Genomic DNA, 24,082 nt, shown 5'->3' on the forward strand with positions numbered 1-24,082 from the left:
AACCTAATCAAAGTTTAAATTCAAGAAAATGGCGTCTTGGGGACGCTCAGAATGTTCTTGATTTAATTGAAGTACATACTAGAATTGTCCGCATTATTCACATCTTTAACAAACTCTATGGAATAACAATTTTACTCGCAAATTTGACTTTTATACTTGAGATTTTAGAACTTGTCCTACGCTTGGTTACAACAGGAATGGAATCAAGATCAATTTATGTCACAATGGTTGAAGTTGCGGCTGATTTAGTAATGTGGCTTGTTTTTATCGTTAATGCTCAGGGTGTAATTAACGAAGGGAAATTATTGGTTACTAATTGTGTTGAAGCTTTAACAATTGCTATAAGTTTATCAGATGTTATTCCGGATAAAATAAGTAAATATCTGGAGCATTTTGTGCAATGTGCTAGTTTAAACGTGCCTGAATTCACAGCTGCTAATTTGTATAGTGTTAATCATGCAACAATATTCACAATGTTTAATATTATTATTGGATATATCGTAGTTGTTTTACAATCTTCTAATGAACAAAAAAAGGTAAATTAATAATGAATAAAATGTTGAAATTGGTAACAGAATGTTTGCAATTTTCTTGATATTTTAATTGTGATTATCATGGAAACTAAAAGTGATAGGGAGAAACGGATTGAAGATTCTTAATCTACGGGATATTCTCTATACAATTAAGTTTAAAAATTAAATAAACAAGGAAAATTGAATAATTATTTCATCTACACTCCTTTATTATACAAATCATAACATGTTTGGTAAATCACAGGTTTTATGAGTAGATAGTGTTATTTTTGCATAATACAAATATAGTTCTATAATTCCAAGTGCATTATAACAGATATTTATTATCTCTAGCATGAAAAACGTGTAATTTTATATCAGTCATCAATAAAGAATACGCCACACTCAAAACAAGTTTTATTTGCCTTACAATCCTAAAAGATTATCATTTCTATTTTGCAGAAAAAAAAAACAAAAAATGATTTAGGGTAAGTTATTATCAGAAAACTGAACCACAACCACAATATACCCAGTCATCATGTTAAAAATTGTAAAAATAGCTGCAAAGTTAACGCTATAAAAATTCGCTGCTGTAAATTCCGGCATGTGGATAACAGCACATTGTGTCAGATGACTCAAATTAGTTTTCCAGTTTTCCGAAATAAAACCACACATGCTTAATGAAACAGTCGTGGCTTCCACACAATTGGAAACCATAGATTTACCTTCATCAATTACATATTGTGCGTTGATAACAAAAGCAAGCCATAATGTCTAAAACACAAAGTTTAAAAATCCTTTTTTTTATTATTTTAATAGAAAAAGATTTTTTACTTCCACTTTTAAAGCGTCGGGTTTTTCACGATTTTGGGATACTAAAAATAGTACTAATCAACTGAAGTACTTTAGTCACGAACTTTAGACACGGAGTGAAGCTTGCTTTACATTTCCCAGTAGTATACAAGCAAATTTCAGGAATTTAAGATTCAAAAGTTCAAGAACAAAAATCTCAACGTGGAAATAGAGTGGAAGTAGAAAAAATAGCGTAAGCATCACGTGGCTAAACGTTGTTAAACACTCTACACTACTTCTTTATAAATCTCATGACTAAAACCCTCGTTTAGCCACTTGATACTTAATATACAATTACCAAATTAAACCCAGCACTGAGCACGTCAAACAATATCTCATCTGTTGCCACATCAATAGCCACAATCTGCAGGACAACTGACAATGACTCCATAATAAACCTCAAGTTCAGTAAAATAATGCACGCTCCATAAAGCTTGTTAAATATCTGTATAACCTGCACAATTCTAGTGTGTATCTCAATCAATTCCAAAATATTCCTTTCATCTCTCATATGCCAACCACCTTTCGGTATAGTCGTAGTAACAACATTAACTATAGAAGGTTTATGTAACTGCGTTATCAATTTATTCAAAAATTTTATACGCATTTGCATATCGACAAGCATTCTCCAGGCAACCAGTATATCAATACCAGCGCTATACGTAATCCAACTTGACATTATAAAATACATCACTGTGTAATCCTTTGCCATATAAACTTTGTATCGAAAAATTGAATATCCGAGATAAACCATGTGTGATATAATATAGATAGCTGCTTTAACAAACGAATTAGCTTCTAATTTACGCTTAAAAATTACATCGATTTCCTGAAAATTTCTCTTCATGTTCTTAAATGATTTAATATAGATTATGTTTTTGTATAGCAGACCAAGAAACACTAATGATCCATACAAAGCACTTGATATTGTATCTAAGACAACATCTGCGATTTGATTTCCGGAATAATTTGAATTCAGAATGTTGTGTATGTACCATACAACAGGATATACTGAAATACCGATTATTATTGCTATGTTAGTCAGGGATAAACCCCTGAATATTTTCGGATGTTTATCACTGAAGTTACTGGGAAGATTTCCAATTATTTCGGCGGTTTTAAAAAATATATCGTTCATTTTGAATTTATGTTATTGTTGTTAATTTGTGGCAATTCTAACAGGTTTTACGTGAGGATTTGTTGAATGTTTATCCGCCACTCATCGAGGTGAAGTACAGCGGGTTGTGGAATTATGGATGTAAACGGAAAATGTACTTTTAAGCAATGGTCGATTTTCTTCTGTTGTATTTTTTGTTTGTTGTTGTTACAACTTACGTTTAAGCCACTATATTTATTCTGGCACATCTAATGTTGATTTAGCTTTAGTAGCAAACATATATAGTTGAAATATACAGTGTAACCACAATAAAATACTTCAAACTACTACGCAATTTGTGTTTTTGGTATATTTTCGAATGACTTTGATGGATTTAACTATTGATATAGGTTAGTAGTGATAAATATTCTTTTTTTTTGGTGAATTACGTCTATGGAAATGTACAAATTTCTTAAAATAGTTATTTTCTGAATTTTACTGTATCATATTTATAGGCGGTTATAGAATGTCAATATAAAATGCCAAACGCGTTGACATCTGATAAATAGACAGTACAAATCACATAATATTAAACAATGACATCTAATGTTATGATTTGTTTGTCCGAATAAATAAATCTTTTGGAATGCAAGAAATTTTAAACTAAACAAACAAAAAATCATTGATTTAATGCTTAGGACCACCCTAGGACCCATATAAAAAATAGAATACAAAAGCTTTTTGGTTAAGGTTATGTTGTTTTACAGACCCAGCCATTTTGTGCATAATTTGACAACTAGGCAAGAATTTCAATTTTTCATTACATAAATATTGTTTCAAATAAGTTTTATTACAAAAAACACGTTTATTTAACAAATCACTTCGTAATACTTATAAAAAATAACACAATATGTAAGTTAATGATGTAAAAAGATAATTAAATGTCATACTCATGACAACATACATCACTAATGGTAAAAAAACTGGCCAAAATGTTTACAACATTCATAATGTTTTGAAAAATTCTTGAAGTTTGAAACTTTTTCGAGATTTCCACTCAAATACTTAACAATCAACTTATCAACTATGAATACGTTTACCTAATGTCTATAAAATACAATTGGCAGTTGATTAACATAAAATTATTGCATATGTACATACTTTCAACATCAAGATCAACATCTGCATCATCTTCCACTTATTTTTTGGACTTTAATAATACTCACACTAATTCAAATAAATTGAAAGGTCAATTTAATACTTTTAATAATTACTTGTTTCACCTTTGTAAGTTTTAACAACGTCAGTTTTACCAACATCGCTTGTTGATAATTTCAGGGATTGCTTGATGGCGTTTACAGTTTCGGCTTGCTGTTGTTTATAATATTGATATTGCAAATAAGAAGGCACATATGAATCTAGCAGAGAAGTTGGTTGATGTTTGAATACAGGGCGTTCAAATCTTTTTGGACCTTTGATAGTGTCATATTGCAATAAGCCAGCAGCACCTGAATTAGATGGTGATTGTGTGTGTGGTACTACACCTTGTGATTTTGTAGTTACTGTAGATTCATTAGGAATATTCGGAACATGAGATTCATCCAAAACAGGCTGGTAGACATATTGTGTTTCTTGGTTAGTAGGATATGCAAGGACAGTATCAGTAGCATAGGTGGCAGCAGGAGCAGCACCTGAAGGTATGTACATTACATATTGCACATTACCTTTTGTATCGGAAACACTATGAATATTGCTAGAGGCTGATGGTGTCTGATAAGGTTGCAGATAGACAAGTTGCTGGTAGTATTTTTGTTCTTCTTGGGGGGTATGTTGAGGATCTGGTTGTTGAATTGAATTATCAACAACGTATTGTATTTGGGGATGTTGGTGAGGTTGTGGTTGTGGTTGTTGTTGATAGTATTGAACTTGACTTTCAGGCACATACTGAATTTGTGTTTGTCCTGTATGACCAGTATGACCCGTTTGACCTTGAATATACTGCTGGTATGCTTGAGTCTGGATTGGTACCGCATATCTTTGATGAGAAGGCGATGGTGGGGGAGTTTCCTCTGGTTGATGTACAGCATATTGTACTCTTGGTGGTGACAAACTTTCTTGAGTATTACCTGAAGAATGTCTACCAGGAGTTATAGGTGGAAGGTACGCTTGTGTATGAGTGTGACTTGGAGTAACATATTGATATTGAACTTGTGGACTTTGTTGTTCAACTGGTTGATGTTGATGTTGATTATACTGTTGGTATGTTTGTGATTTTAATGGTACGAATCCATATTGCATTCTTGGTGACGTAGGTGTCTTTTGAACAGGTATTTGTTGAGCTTGTTGATAATGTTGATAACGTTGATGTTGAATCGGATGATTTTGATAACTATGGGTTTTAACCAAATTGGGTAGATAATAATTTCCTTGCGGAACATTATGTCCCTGTTGATAACTTATTTGCTGTTGATTCAAATGCAAATGTCCTTGATGACCTTGAATACTTGATTGCTGCTTGGCAGATTTCGCATGACGTTCGGCAGCTAAATTATCGCGTTCGATGTCTTCTAATTTAATTTGTTTTTCTTTTGCTTCAACTCCTGCCAAGAAGATTAACAGGAGGCATGCCAAGAAAACAGAAGACATCTAAAAACAAAATAAAGCATGCTAATTAAAATCCGTAGATGAGGAAATTAAAATTACAAGCACTTAACTACTAATTATATGACAATAATTGTTGTTGTGTTATGTGAAATGGAACTTGAGCGTTCATTTTATTTTATTTTTAGTTTTTGCAATTGTGTGAAACGAGAATTTTCCCAAGTATGCAGAGATTAAACAGAAGAGATTTTTGTTTACTTAATGAAAACATGAGAGAGTACTCAATTAGTCGTAATTAGTCGTAAGTAATATTATGCCTCGTGCCGCGCTTCTAACTAAATAATTAATTTCATAAATTACAATCTTTATTAAACTCAACATGTTTTAAGTTTTAAGATTTATGTAGCACATTAATTAAATTATTTTCAAAGTCAATTTATCTCTGAATTCATGGTTCATCGATCTGGGATCATTAACTTTTTGTTAAACTATTAAAGTACTGCATGGTTGAATCTTTAATCGCCGAATAAAAATAAACTTCTCTAAAGTGCTGCTTCAATGAGTTAAAAGTCCACAAGCGTGCGTTCAATGAATTCAAAGTCTCAAACGCAACAAATGTTGTTAGTTGTGTGCAACTGAACGAATGGACAAATTGAAGAATACGCTTGTCGTCGAGCAGGTGAAATGATACACTAAGTCTCGTACAGCCAGAGATGATACGAATAAAAGCTCAAGAGATTGCTTCTTGATTCATGTTTCTTGCACCACTTTCACTTTTCTATGATTAGATTTTTTCCAAACTCAAATTCTTACTTCACTTCAATATTCGTTTTACAAGTTTAACTGTCTTTTATTGTTTAAAACTATTAAAAAGCTAATTTTATGCGAATTATTATTTAATTATCTGACATTTAAGTTAATTTAAATATTTTTTATACAAATTTATGTGGATGTATATTCATGCATAGATTAACTCGTACGTGGATGTGTGATGTTTGTGCGAATATCTGAACGCGGAAAGATTGCAGTTATTTTATTATATTTCGCGTGTTTGGAGTTTACTTTCACTCTTCGCATTCAGGAATCAGGTCCGAAACTAAACAACCATCCGCTTGCCCATTCCTTCCATATTCTTCGCGAGATGCAACGCGAGCACATTAATATTCCGCGTCCATTCCACCATTTACTTACATATTGTACAAATTTCCACACATTGTCCACTGTATGAGTACAAAGTGCGCACAGTGAAACAGATTTACTAAAAACGAGAGTGAATTACATCACAAAGCAGTACAAACAACCAAAAACAAAGTTGCTTGTTTTGTCAAATATATAAACACGTATGTGATGAAGACAAAGAACGTTTTTTTGCAGGTTCTGTGTGAGTTGAATTGAATTTTTGTTCTGTTCATGTTGAATCTTTAAGATCAGTAAACAATCTCCGAGTAATTTCGAATGGAGAGCAGGATGTGCACCGGACGCAGACAAAAAAGTTAAACGCGTCATTGTATTCAGTAATTGCATTCGGTTTTGCGTCAGTAAAAGTATCCTCAGCAGCAAAAAATTGCGCAAAGCAAACAATAAAAGTATTAAATTTCTCTGGGAAATTTGAAAGATGTAAGTAATGAACTTGAACGTAAGTATAGCACATCAAACATTGCATTAAAACGCAAATGAGTTGACTTTTTATAATCATAGGTTAATATATATTCGCTTAAAATGTAAAAAATAAAAATAAATTGATTTAATCTCTGTGATTACTTTAAAAGATTTAAATTATTATGAATGGAAACTAAATAATTGCAGTTTAATTAAACTTAATAGATGTGGTTAAACGTTGGTTGTGCGCTATTTGTTTAAATAATTATAGTGAATTAAAGTAAGAATTAGGGCAATAAAAAGATAAAAATTAAAAAAAAATAGAAAAAAATATTAAACAATTTAAAAAATATCAAAAAATATAAAATTTTTGCATTATTTCTATTCAATTGAAACAAAAATACTAATTCTATTGAATAATCAAGCAAATATTGTCATTTAATTCAACTCTAAACTTTTATTAATAAAATAAGGGTTGTTAAGTATTGTTAATATTGATATTACCTTAATTTGCTGCATCTTTCTAAATGTTTTAATCACCACACTTCGCGCACACACGAATCCGTCGTCCCGATGCCGCGAAGAACTCGCTTAGCGCGTATTTGAAGCGAGCGTTAAAAGTGGACGCACATTTGTAGGCACCGTGGACCGGCGGCTCTCCGGCTCTTCGCGTTCACTTCTTCCCTCTACCAAAGCGCTAAAGCGGAGCTTCTTCGCCGGCCCGCCCTCTCGAATACTCGAATCAGATGCATTTGGATGACCACTACTTTGAATTAGTTTCTATTTTGCATACCGACGAACCTTAATCTCACTCGCTCATCTCACTTTCGATTAAATACGCGTGCATATTAATGAATTGAAGATGGGTGGTGCCTCATAAACCGGTGGTAATTATTCTCAAAGAATGGCAAAAAAGATGTAATTAATGAAAGCACTTGAATGAAAGTACATACTTTAATAAAATTTTAAGAATTTCTTTTTTGCATTTTATATGCAATGATATTTATTGTGCATATTTTTTGTTTGCATAAACTCAGAATAACCTTTAAAAAATGTCATAGTCAATTTCTATTCGATTATAATTCACTAAACATTGATTATTTTGCTGTTAAAAATCGAATAGAAATTATACTATACTTTATATCTTCTTTAACAAATCTTTTCTTTTGAAAACATGTCAACAATTTGTGAAATTCACATTTCCAACAAAAAATACTCTATTAATCTTAATTAAACCACATTTTATTAGCCAATTAACTCCAAATTAAGGAAAATCTTTGTTTTTATGAGACATAACGTTCTTTCGCTTTGGATAGTGGAATCTTGGTACTATTTAGAGAAACGGATGGTGTTTCTTTCAAGGAAATCAAAATTCCATTTATAATTACACATTTTGTTGCGTTCTGCGTTTGTGCGTGCGTGTTTGACCGACTTCCTCGTGCATGGATGCATGTGCAGTGCACATGAATCTTATCCGATATAAAAATAAATAAATGCAACAATCTAACAATGCTACTAAAATGCAACTAAACCGGTATGTGGCTGTGTAATGTCCGTATTACGGTCATCCGTATTACGATTTCTAAATGAATCAGATTTTATGGCGATTTATTCATCAAAAGTGATGAATATTTATCCCTGGATGTTGGAATATAAAACACGTAGATATTTATGTGTATATTAATTGAGATATTTGATGAATATTTTCATAAAGCAAATTACCAAATTCAAAAAACCGCCAATTTTGGTTGGTTAATAATATTATTACGTAAAATTTCTAAATTCTCCAGAAATTCAATCCGAAAATAAGAAATCAAAGCGTTTTATTGCCTCCACAAAACTCTATACTCTATTTTTACTGTTATAAATAAATGTACAACAACACTTCATCATTTCACTCATCGCCTTGAATAAAGTTTCGTGTTTCTGCACAAGATACGATCGAAATGCTCGCAATGTTCCTCGAGTTTACGCCGTTCGCAATGAACACATCCAGCAATAGCTCGAGCTTTAGAGATAATATCAACGCAACCAAACATCAGCGATTTATTCGATCGATTCATTTATTGCGCGAACGCGTCGAATTGTCGTAATGATATCTTCGCAGTTCACACAGAGAATACCGCGAATGTTTACATTCACACCGTAAAGAGCAGCAAAATTTTGCAAAAACGGAAATAGAAGCAAATATCAACCAAAAGTCTATATTTAATGACATAAAACAATAAAAAAACATAAAGGTTACTCTAGTTTTATACAAAAATATATCAAAAATAGTAAAAAATAATGTGTTACATCATCACCACGTCTTAACAGTTATTAAACTTTCACTCTAAAATTAACTCCTGAGTTGTATATGATGAAAATGTGAAATAAATCACACGCACATCAATATTTCCAACTAGATGAACTGGTTCTAGACAAGTTTATTACCATCGATTTTAAACGTTCACTAAGCGTTTTTATACAGTTTTTTATTATTGGTTATGCTTATTAATAATTGAATGTTAAGCTCTTCGTGATGCTTATTGATTTGGACATGCAGGAAAGATAAAATTACGATTATTGAATATGTATAAAAAACGTTGAAACGACGCTCAATATAAATAAACATTTAAGCACCCAAAGAAGGAATTTGTAAGATTTTGTCCGACGTTTAACTTTATATTCGAAACTAATAAGATTTTGTTGATGTTTATGTTTATATATTAAATCAACAAGTGAGTTCACATGAGTTTAATGGATGCTTTAAATCTGTCGAAGATTTCATAAAGATATGTATTAGAAATCTGCTTATTTATGGAATTTTTGAGTTTTATGCATAAATTTCTACTACATTTTAATTATTTCTCTTTTAAATTCTATTTAAGTAGTAAATTGATTGCATTTCCTACGAATTCTATTTGTTTTACAACCAATCTTTGCCTTAGACTTCATGAAGATTGAAATTAGACTTGAACTTAAGATTATGCGATGAAAGTTTAAGGTGAAATTTATCGCTCACATTTTGTTTTTATTTTAATATTTCATTCAACTTCAATGAAAGAAAATTAACGGATTTATTCAAATAATTTCGAATAATTTTTGTGAATATTAATCAGATGATTATAATACAAATTCCGGAACTATCATCACTTGCCCAACCCTAATAATAATCACTGTATTCAAAGATTTCTTCTTCTTTGAATCTCTTGTGCTCCATTGGACGTGACCATAAATTATGTTTGCTGAACACTTCGTTTTCTCACTCTGTGCGCTAAACGAAATTATTTTAGAGTTTTTAAATAGAAATTTCCAATTTATAACTTTGGTAACTTAGTTTCTTTTGTCTACTAATTGATTTTATTATTAATCCAGACAGGTAAGTGTGATGCATCAAAGATGAAAGACGAAAGATGAAAGGAAACTGAACTAAATGAAAAGTTGATGTCTATGTTTAATTTTACGCCTTAGCAAGTTTAAAAAATTAAAACAAAACACATCAAATTATAAAGAAACAAAAAATCATTGATTTTATGATTATATAAAAAGGAAACTAGTAATTAACTAATTTATTCATTGACTAATCGAATAATATTTTACATTAAAAATACATTTATAAAATATCCAAAGCCCACGGCGGTCGATTTAATAATTCAATTAGAAAAAACGTTTAAGATTCGTGACTTCAATACATTCTAATGATGATGACGGCAATTAATTAGAGAACTGCTTAAAACCAAATTATCGTACTTTTCTTCAACTGACAATGTTACAATAATCGCACTAAGACCTCGTGTCGTCCTCATGTTAAATAAGTAGCGAACTTGTTGATTGATGTGTTCGTCACGATTTTCAATCTTCTTCTTCTTTCCGTGATAATCGTGCTCAAATAATAGCTAAATAATACATTGTATACATTCATTCATTCTATTATGTGGTGTATGGATCGTTAGAATCATTATAATCGCATGATGAATTAAGAATATTAAGATATTATTTAAATACCTTTCATTTATGAACGACGACCGTAATTGAAACCGAGATGACTTTCGATCGTATTTTTTGATAATGATGATTATCTTGTTTATTAAAGTAGTATTGTTTATAAATTAACTTTCGTTAGTTTTGGATTAATTAAGTAGTTACAATAAGAATCAAACGTAAATTCACCTGAACAATCATTATAATCATAAGTTTGGTTAAACTGCTTGTATTTAAAGTTGCATATATATTTTTACTGCAATTTAGCGATGCTTTACCGCCGGTAAGCACACACCTTTTTAACTTAATTCTTTAATTGTATATTGTTTAATTGCATTCCATAAAATTTAAAGCATAGAATTCTTCAACCAATCAAAAATAAAATACATGACGTCATTTAATTGTCTAACAGTTTAGTTTATCTTAATTATTATTGCCACAATAAAGTATTCTAACTTATAGCATGAAATTGACTATCAGAGCTATCATATTTAGATTAATGATCAAGTTAATGTGAACGTGCAGTCAATCCACAACTTTTTCACGTGTAGCTAATGCAGATGTAGACTATACGCGTGTGGAGTGCGATAAATCGTCTAAAAACTCAGAACTGACGGAGGATTTGGATTCCACTTTCCAAACTAGATGATTTGTGCTTTCATAATTTTTAAATGCGTCTCCATTACTTGTTTTAGGTTGAGGTTGTATTGAAGAATTATTTTTTAATTATTTGTGAAGTTTTACACGTGGTAAACCTTTCAAATTATTGTAATCAACTAAATTACTTTAATCGCATCATAAAAAATGCTGTTTGTACATTTTTGTCATATTTTACCAATTCTAGAGGCTAGTTAAATCAATTCTGAGTTCAAGTGAAAATTTCTCATGATTATTTCAATCTGATCATTTCGTCCAGTTGTTGTGTATTATTATAGTGGACAACGCACGAAAAAGACAACATGCTGGGTGGCAATCGGTCGACTATAAAACACACGCTGACATTTCTCATTCGCACGCTTGTTACGTGTCTGTCCTCGCATTTTATCGTCATTATTAGATCTCAACTGCATGCAAGAGAAAATCACATGAAAAATATTAACAATCAACGTAGCAAAATTCAATAAATACTAGAAATAGAAATATTACAAGTGACGTCAATTCTTTCTCATTGAATGTTATTCCACTTTAGTTTAGGCAACCAAATCTACAAAATGCATTAACTTATTACTACTCGTGTTATTGCATAAAAATCTTAGCTGTAATTCGTTAATTGTCTGTTTAGAAGCATAAACATTAAACTACTTATTTAAAATTACCTAAGTTAACATATTTTAATCATTTAAATTGCATATATGCATACCCAAAGCTATATTCTGCAATATTTATTAGCATTACACATTTGTAAACTACTTTATTTCTGTTTTAAAGCGTTCTCTGCGCTTCTATTTGGAATGTTTATTTCCATCAGCTTCTACTTCTAGTGGACGCCGTCCGCGCAAAATAATTTATAGCATTTTCCATAATCGCACCCAAGCTGCTTCGGCGGCGGAAGACACTTTTACCAGTTACCGTTTTACCGTTTTGCGCCAGTCGGGTAAGAGGTGCAATAAACATGAAACCAGATGAAACTAAATCATTTCTACGTCTGCAGTCATCAAATAAAAATGTACAAGAGAGCCGCTCGTCTAATTTCATTCGTTTTCTAATTCTGCTTTTTATGTTCCAGAGTGGAATTTGCATAGAAATCGATTCGTTTATCTTTTGATCTAACACTTTAAAATCACTTGTTAAACGATTTTATTATACTTCAATAATTTGTTAGCTAATAGTTCAAAAAGTAGGTTAGAAAATATCAGTTTAACAAAAACTACAGTAGATGGCGCAAGTAATAGATGTGCAACGAAATAATTTTTGTTTTATTTTTTTCTTTGCTATTGTTAGAATGAGAATGAAATTAATCGAGTTCGTCACGTAGAATATTTCTCATTTCTCGTGTGTTACGTGCACACTTCCTGCTTGACCATTATCATCATAGAGCAGCAGTTGTATTGCGCTGAATGTTTCCCCATTTCGTGTATCGCTTTATCTTCGATCGTTTCTCAGCGTATTGTGTCGGCAATGCGTGTAATGCACGTTACATCGGACGTGGATCCAGCGCCCACACAAAGCGTGTTCCAGCATTCGAGCAATTATCCCATTATCGGCGTAAGCTCAGCAAATTATCGACGATCATTCTTGAGCTGAAAGTTACGTAGGTACTCACACGTTGATTAAGACTATTCTTAACATTATCAACATTAATACATTTTAATATTTTTGTTTTACGTTTTGTGTTGGTTTTGTAATGAATCAGGAAGTTAATTTACTTCTACTTGTTCCCGAACAATTGCATTATTTAATAATGCTTAGTTAAAAAGCACTCTAATGAAACTAACGCATTTAAAAAACGATAAAATTGACTTCGAGTCTCAGAGTTAATACAAAACGAAGTAATAAAATAGCAAAAAACAAAATAATCTGTTCGTACGTACGCATTACGTGAATTCTTTAATACAACGCGATTTTTTTCACTTTTAACTAGTTCCTGAGATGAATCAGTTCTTGTTGAAAGTTTTAAATTTACGAGTATCCGACGTCAATGATGCGAATACAAAGTACAAACATGATTGCGATTATTCAACACGTTTCAACATAAGAGAAGCATTAAAATCTAAATCAATGTTACAAATTAAACGCCAAAAACACAAAGAGATGCTAATTAATCAGAAACACTCTCGATATTATAGAAGTTTAATGGAATATTTTCATAAATTGCATTGTGTAGTGTAATTTTCATGAAATTAAATGTGATGTGGAATGTGCAGGCAAAGAAAATCAATTATTGCACTTTATTTTGAATTATAAAGCTCTGAGTGCGCATGCGTACTAATTTCACTTCGATGTAATACACTACTCATCGTATAGCAAATGTAATAAGTGTTTTACATATGCAATTAATGTTATTTTCACTTTGAGAGGGCAATAAGTACTTTCAAATGGAAATATTTTAGTTAGGAAGACATTTCCGCGTTTTAGAGTACTCTGTATTTTTATACAAAAGAAATTGCGATTATTTTCATTACTTTCCATGTTTTTAGTTTTTTGATACTTAAAAATCTTACTTTATTATTATTGTCTTTGAAAATGTTCAGTATATTGTTGATTGCAAATTTGTGTAGGCAAAACACATAAATAACGCAAAGCAAACAAAATTAACAAGTGAAATCGAAAAAGGGAATGGCCGGTCGAACGACAATCAGAGTGTAGTCGTAATCGATCTTGATATTCCCGATGATAATGCCTGGCAAGCTCAATTTACGTGACTACATGAGTAGAAAATAACGAATCACTACATCTACATTGTCCACACACTAATCAAACGGAATTAAATATTATTGTTTGCGATTTTGCACGCGTGTACAAATCTCCCCGGCAGTGTAATCAATTTAAGTAACGTGTCCATCACTTACAAGTAAAATATATATCACAGGTACACGTGTTTCTGATTTCAATGAATCGGCTTAGGCTTTTTATGAATCATAAAGGTAAGATGTGAAAATGTTGAGGCGATTTCGTGATTTCTCTACGAACGGACGACTTGCCGAGTTGATTAGATCGACATGTCCGACATCGAGTGATAGAAATATATTTACTCGGAATAAACGATGAATAAATAAATAATTATTGCTTCTGCCGCAAAATAGCGTGTAATTATATCGAATATCGAAGAAATCTTCTGCTATAAATGTTCCATTTGCATTTTGTAGAGAGGAGGATGTACATCAATGTATAAATGTAATGTTTTTTGAAAATTTACGTTGAGAATAAAATTAATTTGGAATTTAAAGCTTTCCATGAAACGAAAGTATCGAATTTTAATACAATGTTTAAAAATGCAATAGATTTTAATGTTTTCTTGTAAATTGCTCCAAAAAACAACAAAATGACAAGTCATTTCATTTCACTATCTTGGTTTATTGCTTTTATTTATTTATACTTTGCAGGTGCACAAATAACGCGTACATAATATCATCAAACACACAAAAACCGCACTTAAGTCTCTGATGACTTAATTATCGATTATTATAATTTCCTCTACTCACGAGGCGCAGTTAAACCCATATTCTTACTTTCTTCGCCCGGCGCGTGCAATCACACATTTGAATTGGCCAAAACATTAACATGAAATTACCAGCGATTATCTTGGCATTCACAACGCACATTTGCAATTATAACACCTTCACTTCTCGCATCTGTGGCGTTCGCGCCACGCAAGTATCGATTTATCGAGACACATTTCACAGCAGACAAAACGGAAGAATCGCGATAAATAACAACGCAGATTGAAAGTGTGATAATATTCAAAATGTCCAAATACGGTGTTTTGCTGCAAATGTTGAAAAATCATCAAGGAAGTAACATAGTGACTAAATCAATACAACATAACCTTTCTTTTATAACCTATAAAAATTATATATTAAAAAACATTTAACACATATTAAAATTTAATTTTCTTCTATACATTTGATCAGATTATAAACAATTTGTTTCATATATTATAATTTTATTGGTAGCAAACAATCGAGGCGGTTTTGATCAAGCATAGATAAAAGATTGAAACGATGACTTTAACTTTATTGAAAAATTGAAAAATTAATCTCTTAGACACATGAATGAAGATCGAAGCATGATAAATCCACACACAAGATGCCTTTTAACATAAACTTTCATACATATGTGTGGTTCAATGTAGTCTGTAACGTGTTGTACTATTTCACGCGCATGCACACTTGCCTTAAGTCAACATTAATAATTACCAATAGTAGCAATGACCATAAACCGCCACATATAAAATCATTTGCTTCGTTCTCACGCGCAAACCTACGAATTTGTAAGTTTATTACTTATTTACACGACATTGTGAGACAATTTTCCATTCAAGCATGATTTTATTACGTTCATAAAACGTTTAGAAGCTGTTTGTATTGCAGCTAATGGTTTAATTTCCGTTCGATAATAATTAGCATCCATTTAATACGAGAAAATCTCTTAATGTATTACCTGCTACAATACTGTAACTGCGATTTAAGAACGAGAAACCCCTTAATGACTTGAGTATTCTTCATTTCTACGTAGTCTTTTGTTTATCTAAGTTCTCGTTTTGTTCCACTTATGATCGCTTTGTTTGATGCATTTTTGACACTTGACAGTTTAATTTACACGTGTTACATGCTTAATTAATTGTTTTCTTATTACAATTGGAAGACTAACACGAAATAAAGTGAAAATAATCTACTTTCATATTAAAAGTGCGTCAAATAAAGTTATGTTGTAGTAGTAACAATCGTAATTAAAAATATAACCGATTATACAATAATCTCACAGTTCAAAGTAGTTTAATTTATAGAAATTTGTATTCGGTGTGTTCACGAAACTAAAAATATAAATTTTGTTTTGTTTTTATTGTGGACCACACCTTGAATGTTGAATATTATAAAACACGCTGTAATTATCAATTTGTGTAGGAATTAATCGCTTTTGCGTGTTAAACGCAAAGCTACAATTAAACCATCAAAATTATAAAAAGAACTAATCAGTGTTATGCCTTAAGTAATATATTTTCGATCACAAAATTCTTTCTTTTAAAAATATTAACCTTAGAATAACAAAAAAAAAATTAATTTAAAACAAATAATAACGAACAAATTATTGGAAATATATTATTTTCTGTTCACAAATGCTTGCCAGAACAAAGATCAGGAGGATTCAAGAATAAAAATATGTTAAATTTTCTTGATTTGGCGATTTTATTTCTTGTTATTCGAGGGTTAAGTTTCCTAAATCCTGTACCAAACTTTATAAAATGTTTAAAAAATGAGCAAATGTGTGTAACTAATTTAATAATGATTTTCTCTCTGCCGGTTTGTCTAGTTTGTTCCGCAGTCTTTCCTTCTGCCCATCTTTAGCAAATGGTAATAAATCAGAGCCAAGCACGTGCATTGACCAGCGAAGAGAAAGAAGCGAGCGATTTAAATTAGTTTTAATAATAGCCGGGAGTGTGGGCGTGTTACGACGCTCTTTGCCAGCGAAATAAATTTAATAGCGATTGAAACAAAAGCGATGCAGGCGATGAAATATGCGTATCATGTAGGAAGTGTGCGGAATTGTGAGCGAAACTTACATCTTTTGGCTTATCATTAGTGCGCCACAGCGGCTTCGCAACACATCAATGCAAAATATTTTCCTGCGAGGCAATTTTGCTTATTATCAGATTTTAATAAGGATATTTATTGGTGTTAATATTGTTCATCTTGTTTTACGGCTGTTCCGAAACGTTAAACATGTGTTCATATGCAGATACACAGAATACTCGTATATTGTGATCTAAGAATAAATCATGTTCAAAGAATAAGAGAAATAGAGTTTAGAAATGACTTATTTGTTAATAATGTTGAACGTTTATCATATTTTAATGTATTTGTATATTGGGTTGCCGTTTTTGATAGTCAATACATTTATTTACTACAGGATGACACTTAACCTCAAATGCATTTAGAAAATGTTGTTTTTTCAATATTTATTTAGATGAATTAGAAAGTATTGTAATTTTTTTCACACAAAATGTGTACTTTGAGATGTAGGTATTTAAATGTGAAGTTTTTCAAGTTCCTGCTCTATTAGTAGTTTAACTGCAATAACAAAAGAATACAATGTATGGACTCGAGCGTTTTTCATTTCCCGTTCAGAGCGTACAGTTTTCAACCGCTATTCATCGTTCTTCGTGCTCTTCGTTGCTTTCTTTGCGATCGCTTTGACGCGACGCATCCGATGATGTCAATCAACGCGCAAACGCCGCAAACAAACAAACAAAAAGCAAATGCAACAGAAAGGAAAATGTAAATTAATGCGACTGAAAAAGTGCGCGTAGAAAGAAAGTAATTTGTAGCAGTGAATCACCGGACAGAACTCAATCATCTCTGCGAAAGGAAGAAATCACGCAGCTGAATGAAAACGCTGAGAGTTTCGAGGAAGTGCGGATACAACGATTAAATACAATTTCCAGTTATTAAAACGCGTTCAGACTGTCGTACGCTCACAATTACTTACTTACGAACGACGAGTATTAAAGAAAAAGTCAAGCAAACGACGCTTTTTTGTGTTTAGTTTTCTTATTCGTAACATAATTGTAAAAAATGTCGTTATAAACTTATATTAAATTTACGATTTCACGCCTAATTTAAAGAATCAAGAATCGAATTCATTGAAAGGTGCATGCAATATGTACAATTTTTGTTTTTGCCTGCTTTTTATACACAATTCTAACACTAATTAATTCTTTGGGTTCGCGCTCAACATTAAACAAGAACAATTAACTTAATAAATGCTTAACATAGCCATTAATATAAACTTATCTAACATTATGTTATGCAACCGTAACAACGGTAACAATGGTTAATAATGATGACAATTGCTAACAATATGACATTGTTTTAACAAACAAAACAAAATAGAAATCAAAATGAAAACCAGAATTTAACACGCAAAAAGTTAATAGTCAGATAAGTCTGATGTCACATCAAAGCATATCTTTACTTAACTTTTCAAATTTTAGTTCTAAATAATAATTAACCCTTCGTGTACTGTGGTGTTCTGTACGTGTACACCGGCGGTGTATAACTCCCTTGTTGTGATTGAGTCAGATAATGTGGTTGGTGCTGATGATGTTGATGCTGTATAGTGGGTTGCTGCTCTTCACGCGATTCTGGTTTGAGGTTATTACTCTCTGTTTGAGTTGAACTTTGCGTTTCGCCTTGCGTTGAAGTGTAATCAGGTTCGGGTGATTGCACCTCAATCCGGAACTTGGTCTGGTATTCGGGATGATTCGCCTGCAGAGAATTGCTGTTGATCTGTGTAACACCTCCAAAATGACTGCTCAGTTGTTCTTTAATCTGTGCTTGTTGCTCGGGCGTGAAATTTTCAAGACCAGTAATGATTGGAGCTGCGGTTTTGATTGGAGTTTGAGTAGTGAAGGTTTGAGGTCCTTGACTGTAGTAATGCGAACTGTACTGCGGTTGAGCTTGTGTTTGGGATGCAGACGGAACATGCCCTTGAACCTGGACTTGTTGTAAATGATGCGTTGTGGGATGTTGGAACTGTGAGTGCAGTTGCGATGACACCTGATGTAATGTCTGCGCATGGGATGGTGTAAGTTGTTGACTGGGTACAAAAGGAGCATGCGAGGTCCCGGATTGATGCTGGGAACCAATTGGGGACTGACTTTGAGTTGGTGTTAGTTGAAGTTGAGCTTGGAGGTGAGTGTAAGTTGATGCTGGAATTTGATATTGCGGGGAATGATAACTAGGGGATGATTGAGAGTATTGATGTGGGATACCCAAGGTTTGAGGTTGAAGGTATGCATACTGTGGTGGTGCCAAATATTGATAGTTTTGGTAACCATGAGGAGCGGTAGTATAATACACTGGAGCTTGAGCAACAGCAGATTGTTGATGTTGTTGTGGGGCGCCATTTTGTTGTGGTTGATAGTTATACAAAAGTTGATACTTTGCAGACGGATTACTATGGAAGTAATTCAACAATTGCTGCGCATGTTGATTAGATGCTTGATTATAGACCAAATTATGCGGTAGCAATGCAGGTTGGGCAATGATCAACATAGTTTGAGGAACTCCTGCCCCTTGATGGGCAGTAAAGAGTGGTTTCTGAATCAACTGAACATAAGTTGGAGTACGCGCGGTGTAATATTGAGTTTTAGCTGGTGAAGGGGCGGCTGGTAACGAGTTTGGGGACTTGGTCTCTGATTTGGTACTTGTCTCAGTTGAGCCTGGCGATGTCGTCGAGGGATCTGCATAGGCCAACGAGAATGTAACACATAACAGGACCTAGAGATAAGAAAATCACAGAATTAAATCAAATCACTTATCACTGTATTAAATTATTATCCATTTGACTTGAGGTTATGTTGGATCACTTACAATGGTTTTCATTTTGATTGTGTATTCTCTAGTCATCACTAATGGCGAGTTGTTGTCACACTCACTTGATAAGCACGAATGTCTCCGATGGTAATGTGCCCCTTCACTTTTATAGCAACCGGACGGACGAGGCGGACGAAGCGCCGAAGCGGCACCACCTTTTTCCACCGAAAAGACGTCCTAGTTTTTAATAAAGGCGCACGTCTTAAGTTTCACTTGGCGCGCTTTGTGGATTGGCGCATGGACTTGGCAAAGAAGGAGTACTTTCGCTGAAGGTTATAACATATCATTATCATTCTGCGTCGGCTCGCGAGTGCAATGTCGTTCAACTCTCGTTTTGCACCGAGCATCGTTCTCGGAAGAGACGTCTATGGTAGCCATTGTTCACGTAATGCTCGACTGTTATGCGCATCATGTGTTGACTTCGTGTCGATTCCTGGTGTGTAAAGCGAGAAAATTGAAGCCAACTCACGTTGAAATAATACAATCGACACTTTTCTTTGCTTTTCTTGCCGTAGACAATCGTCGTTTATGATTGTACGCAAACATGCAGAGCACAATGAGGTTTTAATTGAGGTTATGTATGAATCGCACCACCTCACGCACCACACGTTTAGCATTTTTAAATGGGTGTAGGTGTTTGGTTATGTGATAACGTTGAATATTCAATGCAATGAGCTGTGTGTGAACGCATTCAATAAATCAAAATTAAGTAGGTACAAAACGTCAAATTCATCATCGGTTGAATAAACAACGAAGAGGCAATCGACACATTAAGAAGAGATTAAGCAGATACAAGAAATAGAATGCAATAAAAAGTGATGAATGTTGACGTGGTGCACGATGCTCACGTCAATAACCATAATGGAAGTAATGAATTTTTGATTTATCTACGTTTTTATTACTCGCGATCTCTTTGCATTCAGAAAAATGTATAAATACTAATCAATTTTTCTTCCGTATTAAGACAGATAATGTTAACTTTCAAGTCCCAAAAACTTTTAAACACTTAAAACTAAAGTATTAGAATGTTCTAGTCTAAACTTTTTAAATGTTGAATATTCAAACAACGCAAAAAGTATGCACATATAGGTGAAACAGTTTTTGCTTCCTATTCGATCGATTCAAGACCAATTTGAGACTCTATACGCACTTAAATTCGAAGCACATTGATTACATTGCAACCGCTGCTGGTAGAGTTCAGTCTGTAGCGTCTAAGAAATGGAAATGCCAGTTTGATATAAAGTAATAACACGCTTTTGTGCATCTGACCGTAACTTCAAGAGCAAGACCAAGTTCTCTCGTTCACCTCTCACATTTCGCATTTAATTTCGCGTCTCACCTAAACGTTAAGACATCGGAAACTTGATTCATTTGTTTCAAAGCCGAAATATTAATTACCGCACGTCTCAGGTGTTATTTACGTCGGTTTTCATTTGTTAATTATCGTTTAAAGGCAGAGATAGAATTTTTAGTGGCATGAATGGGAGTAAATCATGGTCTCGTTCACTTTTCTTTCATTACTGCTTCTTACATTCGATGTTTGATGTTGCCGGTGCTTATGGTGATGTTGGATGCTGGCATGGAATAAACTGTGAAGACTATTAAGCTGCTTACTGTTATAGTTTTAGAAGTTATTTCCTTTTACGAGCACTGTGATTACACTTATTTCGAAAGGCTTTCATTTGCTCATTAATTTCATTAATTCCAATTATTTTGCGTTCGAGGATTTCGCATTACTCTTTCAAAAGGAATTTATGGATAATTAAATAATTCCGAAAATAATTTGGTGTTTTTATGGATTAATTTTATATAAAACAAAAATTTACGCACTTCAAGGAATTAGCAAATTTTTATATAATTTTTAATCAATGTAAGTTATGTTTAATTAGATGATACATTCTGTGCCGATTAAAATCACAATACAGGAAAATTGAAAGCATGAAAAGCGAAAGGATTTCCACGCGGATGAACTGATTACTCGTTAGCTCGCGTGCTCACTTTAAAATACGACATTCGAATGTTGTTAAATGTTTTAGGTTTGCTCGAATATTGTTTTCCTCTATTTAATTAATTAGACTCGACGCCATTTAGTTGTGACAAAGAGGATGCAATATTTCATGTGTCACGAGTACGACGTGCGAGAAACAATTTCATTCTTTGCAAAATCCATTCATTAATGTAGCGACAAGAAACAAAAGAGGAAACACATTATCCGGACATTAAGAATATATGTAAAATATAATTAAAATTTTAAAGAAAACAGGAAGTTTCATCTTGTAAAACCTTATAGAAAGAAAAGTTAGTTAGTTGCTAATTAATTTCATATATTTATATTTTATTTTAATTTGATTCGTTCTTTTGCAACCAAATTTCTAGTGAAATCAGAATGCATAATATTTAATAACAAGTCGCATGTGCAGGATGTGCAGGCTTACACTAGAACAACAAATAAGTTAAACTCATAATGCGCGAAATAATTGTTCTGCCGATTGTTCTTCGTATTGCAACTGCAATTCACCTGTTTCGTTATTGAGCAGTCAACGGGCTTCAATAATTTACTACGTTTTCTTCGTATGTCAATTATGCACGCTTACTTGATATTTGTCGTTAAGCGAATGTGTAATTTGTCGTTTCTCGTTGATTGTTTTTCTGTGACGCAAATAATTTAATAACGTTGAATGCAATCAAGTTTCTACTACGAGCAAAACGAATTTTGACAGCACGCACCAAGTGAAATTGCTAATGATTTGTTCCAAAACTTGAGAGTTCTAACTATAACAGAACTGAAAACTAATAACATGATATTATTTGTTAAATTTATTATATTTGCAACATCAATATGTAATAATTTTATGTTTACTTCGATTGACAACTGGCACATGCATTACATGATTCAAAATGTTAGCATTGCACATGATACACACAAAAACAATAATACTATTGCTTGAATGAAATGAATTATTATTTTATCACGTTATTAGATTTCTTTGTTCGGTGCTGTCAACGCACTCGAAAGAAAAGTACTTCAGAGTGGTCTGCAATGAAGAGAAACTATAATAGTTCATCAATGAACGTTCGAAACACGCAATTATTGCTCTATTGTTGTCTACACATCACACTGGTCGATTTTGTTGTTTGTCGAATTGTTACTTATGCGCTGCGTGCTCCAAATTAGTTACGTTTTGATTGGACTTTTAATTAAACTCTCGCGCAGCTATTTGTTGGCACAAAAGAAGTGAATATGAAGCAAATTGGCGTGCATTTTAAGCCGCAATCGAACGGACACCGGCGATGGAGTAAAAACTATGGTTGAGATTGGAAATGATAAGATGAAAGAACTAAAGAAGTTTTGAGATTTAAACCATGGCATGGCGTGAAAGTAAAAAGTACTCAGTACCTTCACAACGGAACCATTGCATCAAGACATAAAACATAAAGCATGGTCTTGCATTTTAATCAGTTAAACTTTAGGTAAATTAAATACAATAGTTATGAAAACTTATCTGTTTTACGATTGCTGTGTGTCTTTGAATTGTTTGTGCATCTCTGCACTCTGCACTTACTCTTGAAGGGATATTTGAATGTTACTTTCAACCGGAATTGATCTCTGCGCTCATTCGTAACAGTTGTGTTTGTTTCCGTTTTACCGGTGGTAGTAAACAGAGCTGAAGTAATTGTTATTATTGCTTTTTGTTTTGATATTGATGAAAGGAGTGTTTAGCGCACGTGCGCATAACAATTGAAGAAGAATGCTTGAGCAGCAAGTGAATGGGTCGTGTTTGCATGTTTAATGTTCGTATTGGCAATCGAATCTTGCACAAATAATTTCCCTTTCGAATTGGCACAACTAGAAGCTATTTAATAAATTTATCAATGCATTTAGAATGGTTAGAAACAAAAAAAATTCTAAATGGATTTATTAATTTATTACATCGTGCATACTTTCATTTAGTTTCAGCAAGAGAAATGGATACCGGCTAAATTAAATTAATTGATGCGTAAAATGGTTAAAAGGAATGGTTTTTGACAGCGGTGGGATTCGAACCCACGCCCTTTCGGACTGGTGCCTAAAACCAGCGCCTTAGACCACTCGGCCACGCTGCCTTGAAAACCGCCATATTGGATGTCAATTTCTGCATAGTTAATGATTTTAACACTTAAATTCAAGTATTCTGTACTAATTTTCTATTATTTCGACATTTTCCAGCAAAACATTTATAAAATTCTACCAAATACTGTTAGCACTGCTTTTGCTGGGTTAATAGATAACTATATTTATTTGGGGGGTGATCTTTACCAAAATTTTGACAGCGGTGGGATTCGAACCCACGCCCTTTCGGACTGGTGCCTAAAACCAGCGCCTTAGACCGCTCGGCCACGCTGCCTTGCTTAGTCCACAACCCCTAGCAACCCAGTCCCAAATA

At 32.9% G+C, this 24,082-nt stretch overlaps 2 protein-coding genes and 2 non-coding genes across 4 annotated transcripts; all 4 read right to left on the reverse strand.

Annotated features, from left to right (window-relative positions):
• Positions 1 to 3,289: 3,289 nt before the first annotated feature.
• On the reverse strand, positions 3,290 to 7,291 carry LOC135792130 (putative mediator of RNA polymerase II transcription subunit 26). The gene is made up of 2 exons (XM_065302751.1): positions 7,165 to 7,291; positions 3,290 to 5,106 (listed from the first exon to the last, which is right to left on the reverse strand). The coding sequence occupies exons 1-2, from the start codon at positions 7,177 to 7,179 to the stop codon at positions 3,724 to 3,726; spliced, it is 1,398 nt and encodes a 465-aa protein (XP_065158823.1). The 5' UTR covers positions 7,180 to 7,291; the 3' UTR covers positions 3,290 to 3,723.
• Positions 7,292 to 17,812: 10,521 nt separating this feature from the next.
• On the reverse strand, positions 17,813 to 19,725 carry LOC135792330 (PAX-interacting protein 1-like). Its single transcript, XM_065302952.1, has 2 exons — positions 19,656 to 19,725; positions 17,813 to 19,562 (listed from the first exon to the last, which is right to left on the reverse strand). The coding sequence occupies exons 1-2, from the start codon at positions 19,689 to 19,691 to the stop codon at positions 18,288 to 18,290; spliced, it is 1,311 nt and encodes a 436-aa protein (XP_065159024.1). The 5' UTR covers positions 19,692 to 19,725; the 3' UTR covers positions 17,813 to 18,287.
• A 3,957-nt stretch (positions 19,726 to 23,682) lies between these two features.
• Positions 23,683 to 23,762, reverse strand: TRNAL-UAG (transfer RNA leucine (anticodon UAG)). Its single transcript has one exon. It is a non-coding gene; the product is annotated as a tRNA-Leu (tRNA).
• A 201-nt stretch (positions 23,763 to 23,963) lies between these two features.
• TRNAL-UAG (transfer RNA leucine (anticodon UAG)) lies at positions 23,964 to 24,043 on the reverse strand. Its single transcript has one exon. It is a non-coding gene; the product is annotated as a tRNA-Leu (tRNA).
• Positions 24,044 to 24,082: the final 39 nt, after the last annotated feature.

Source organism: Atheta coriaria, unplaced genomic scaffold (assembly GCF_025399875.1).
Source record: "Atheta coriaria isolate IRGN ID8LTWV9N9 unplaced genomic scaffold, Caltech_Dcor_3.1 hic_scaffold_5_pilon, whole genome shotgun sequence".
Taxonomy (NCBI): domain Eukaryota; kingdom Metazoa; phylum Arthropoda; class Insecta; order Coleoptera; family Staphylinidae; genus Dalotia; species Dalotia coriaria.

Excerpts from the sequence above, each read along its gene's own strand:
- LOC135792330 (XM_065302952.1), bottom strand. The coding sequence starts at position 19,691 with ATGACTAGAGAATACACAATCAAAATGAAAACCATT. Across the intron at positions 19,563-19,655 it reads CAATCAAAATGAAAACCATT|GTCCTGTTATGTGTTACATT; the intron begins GTAAGTGATCCA and ends TCTTATCTCTAG.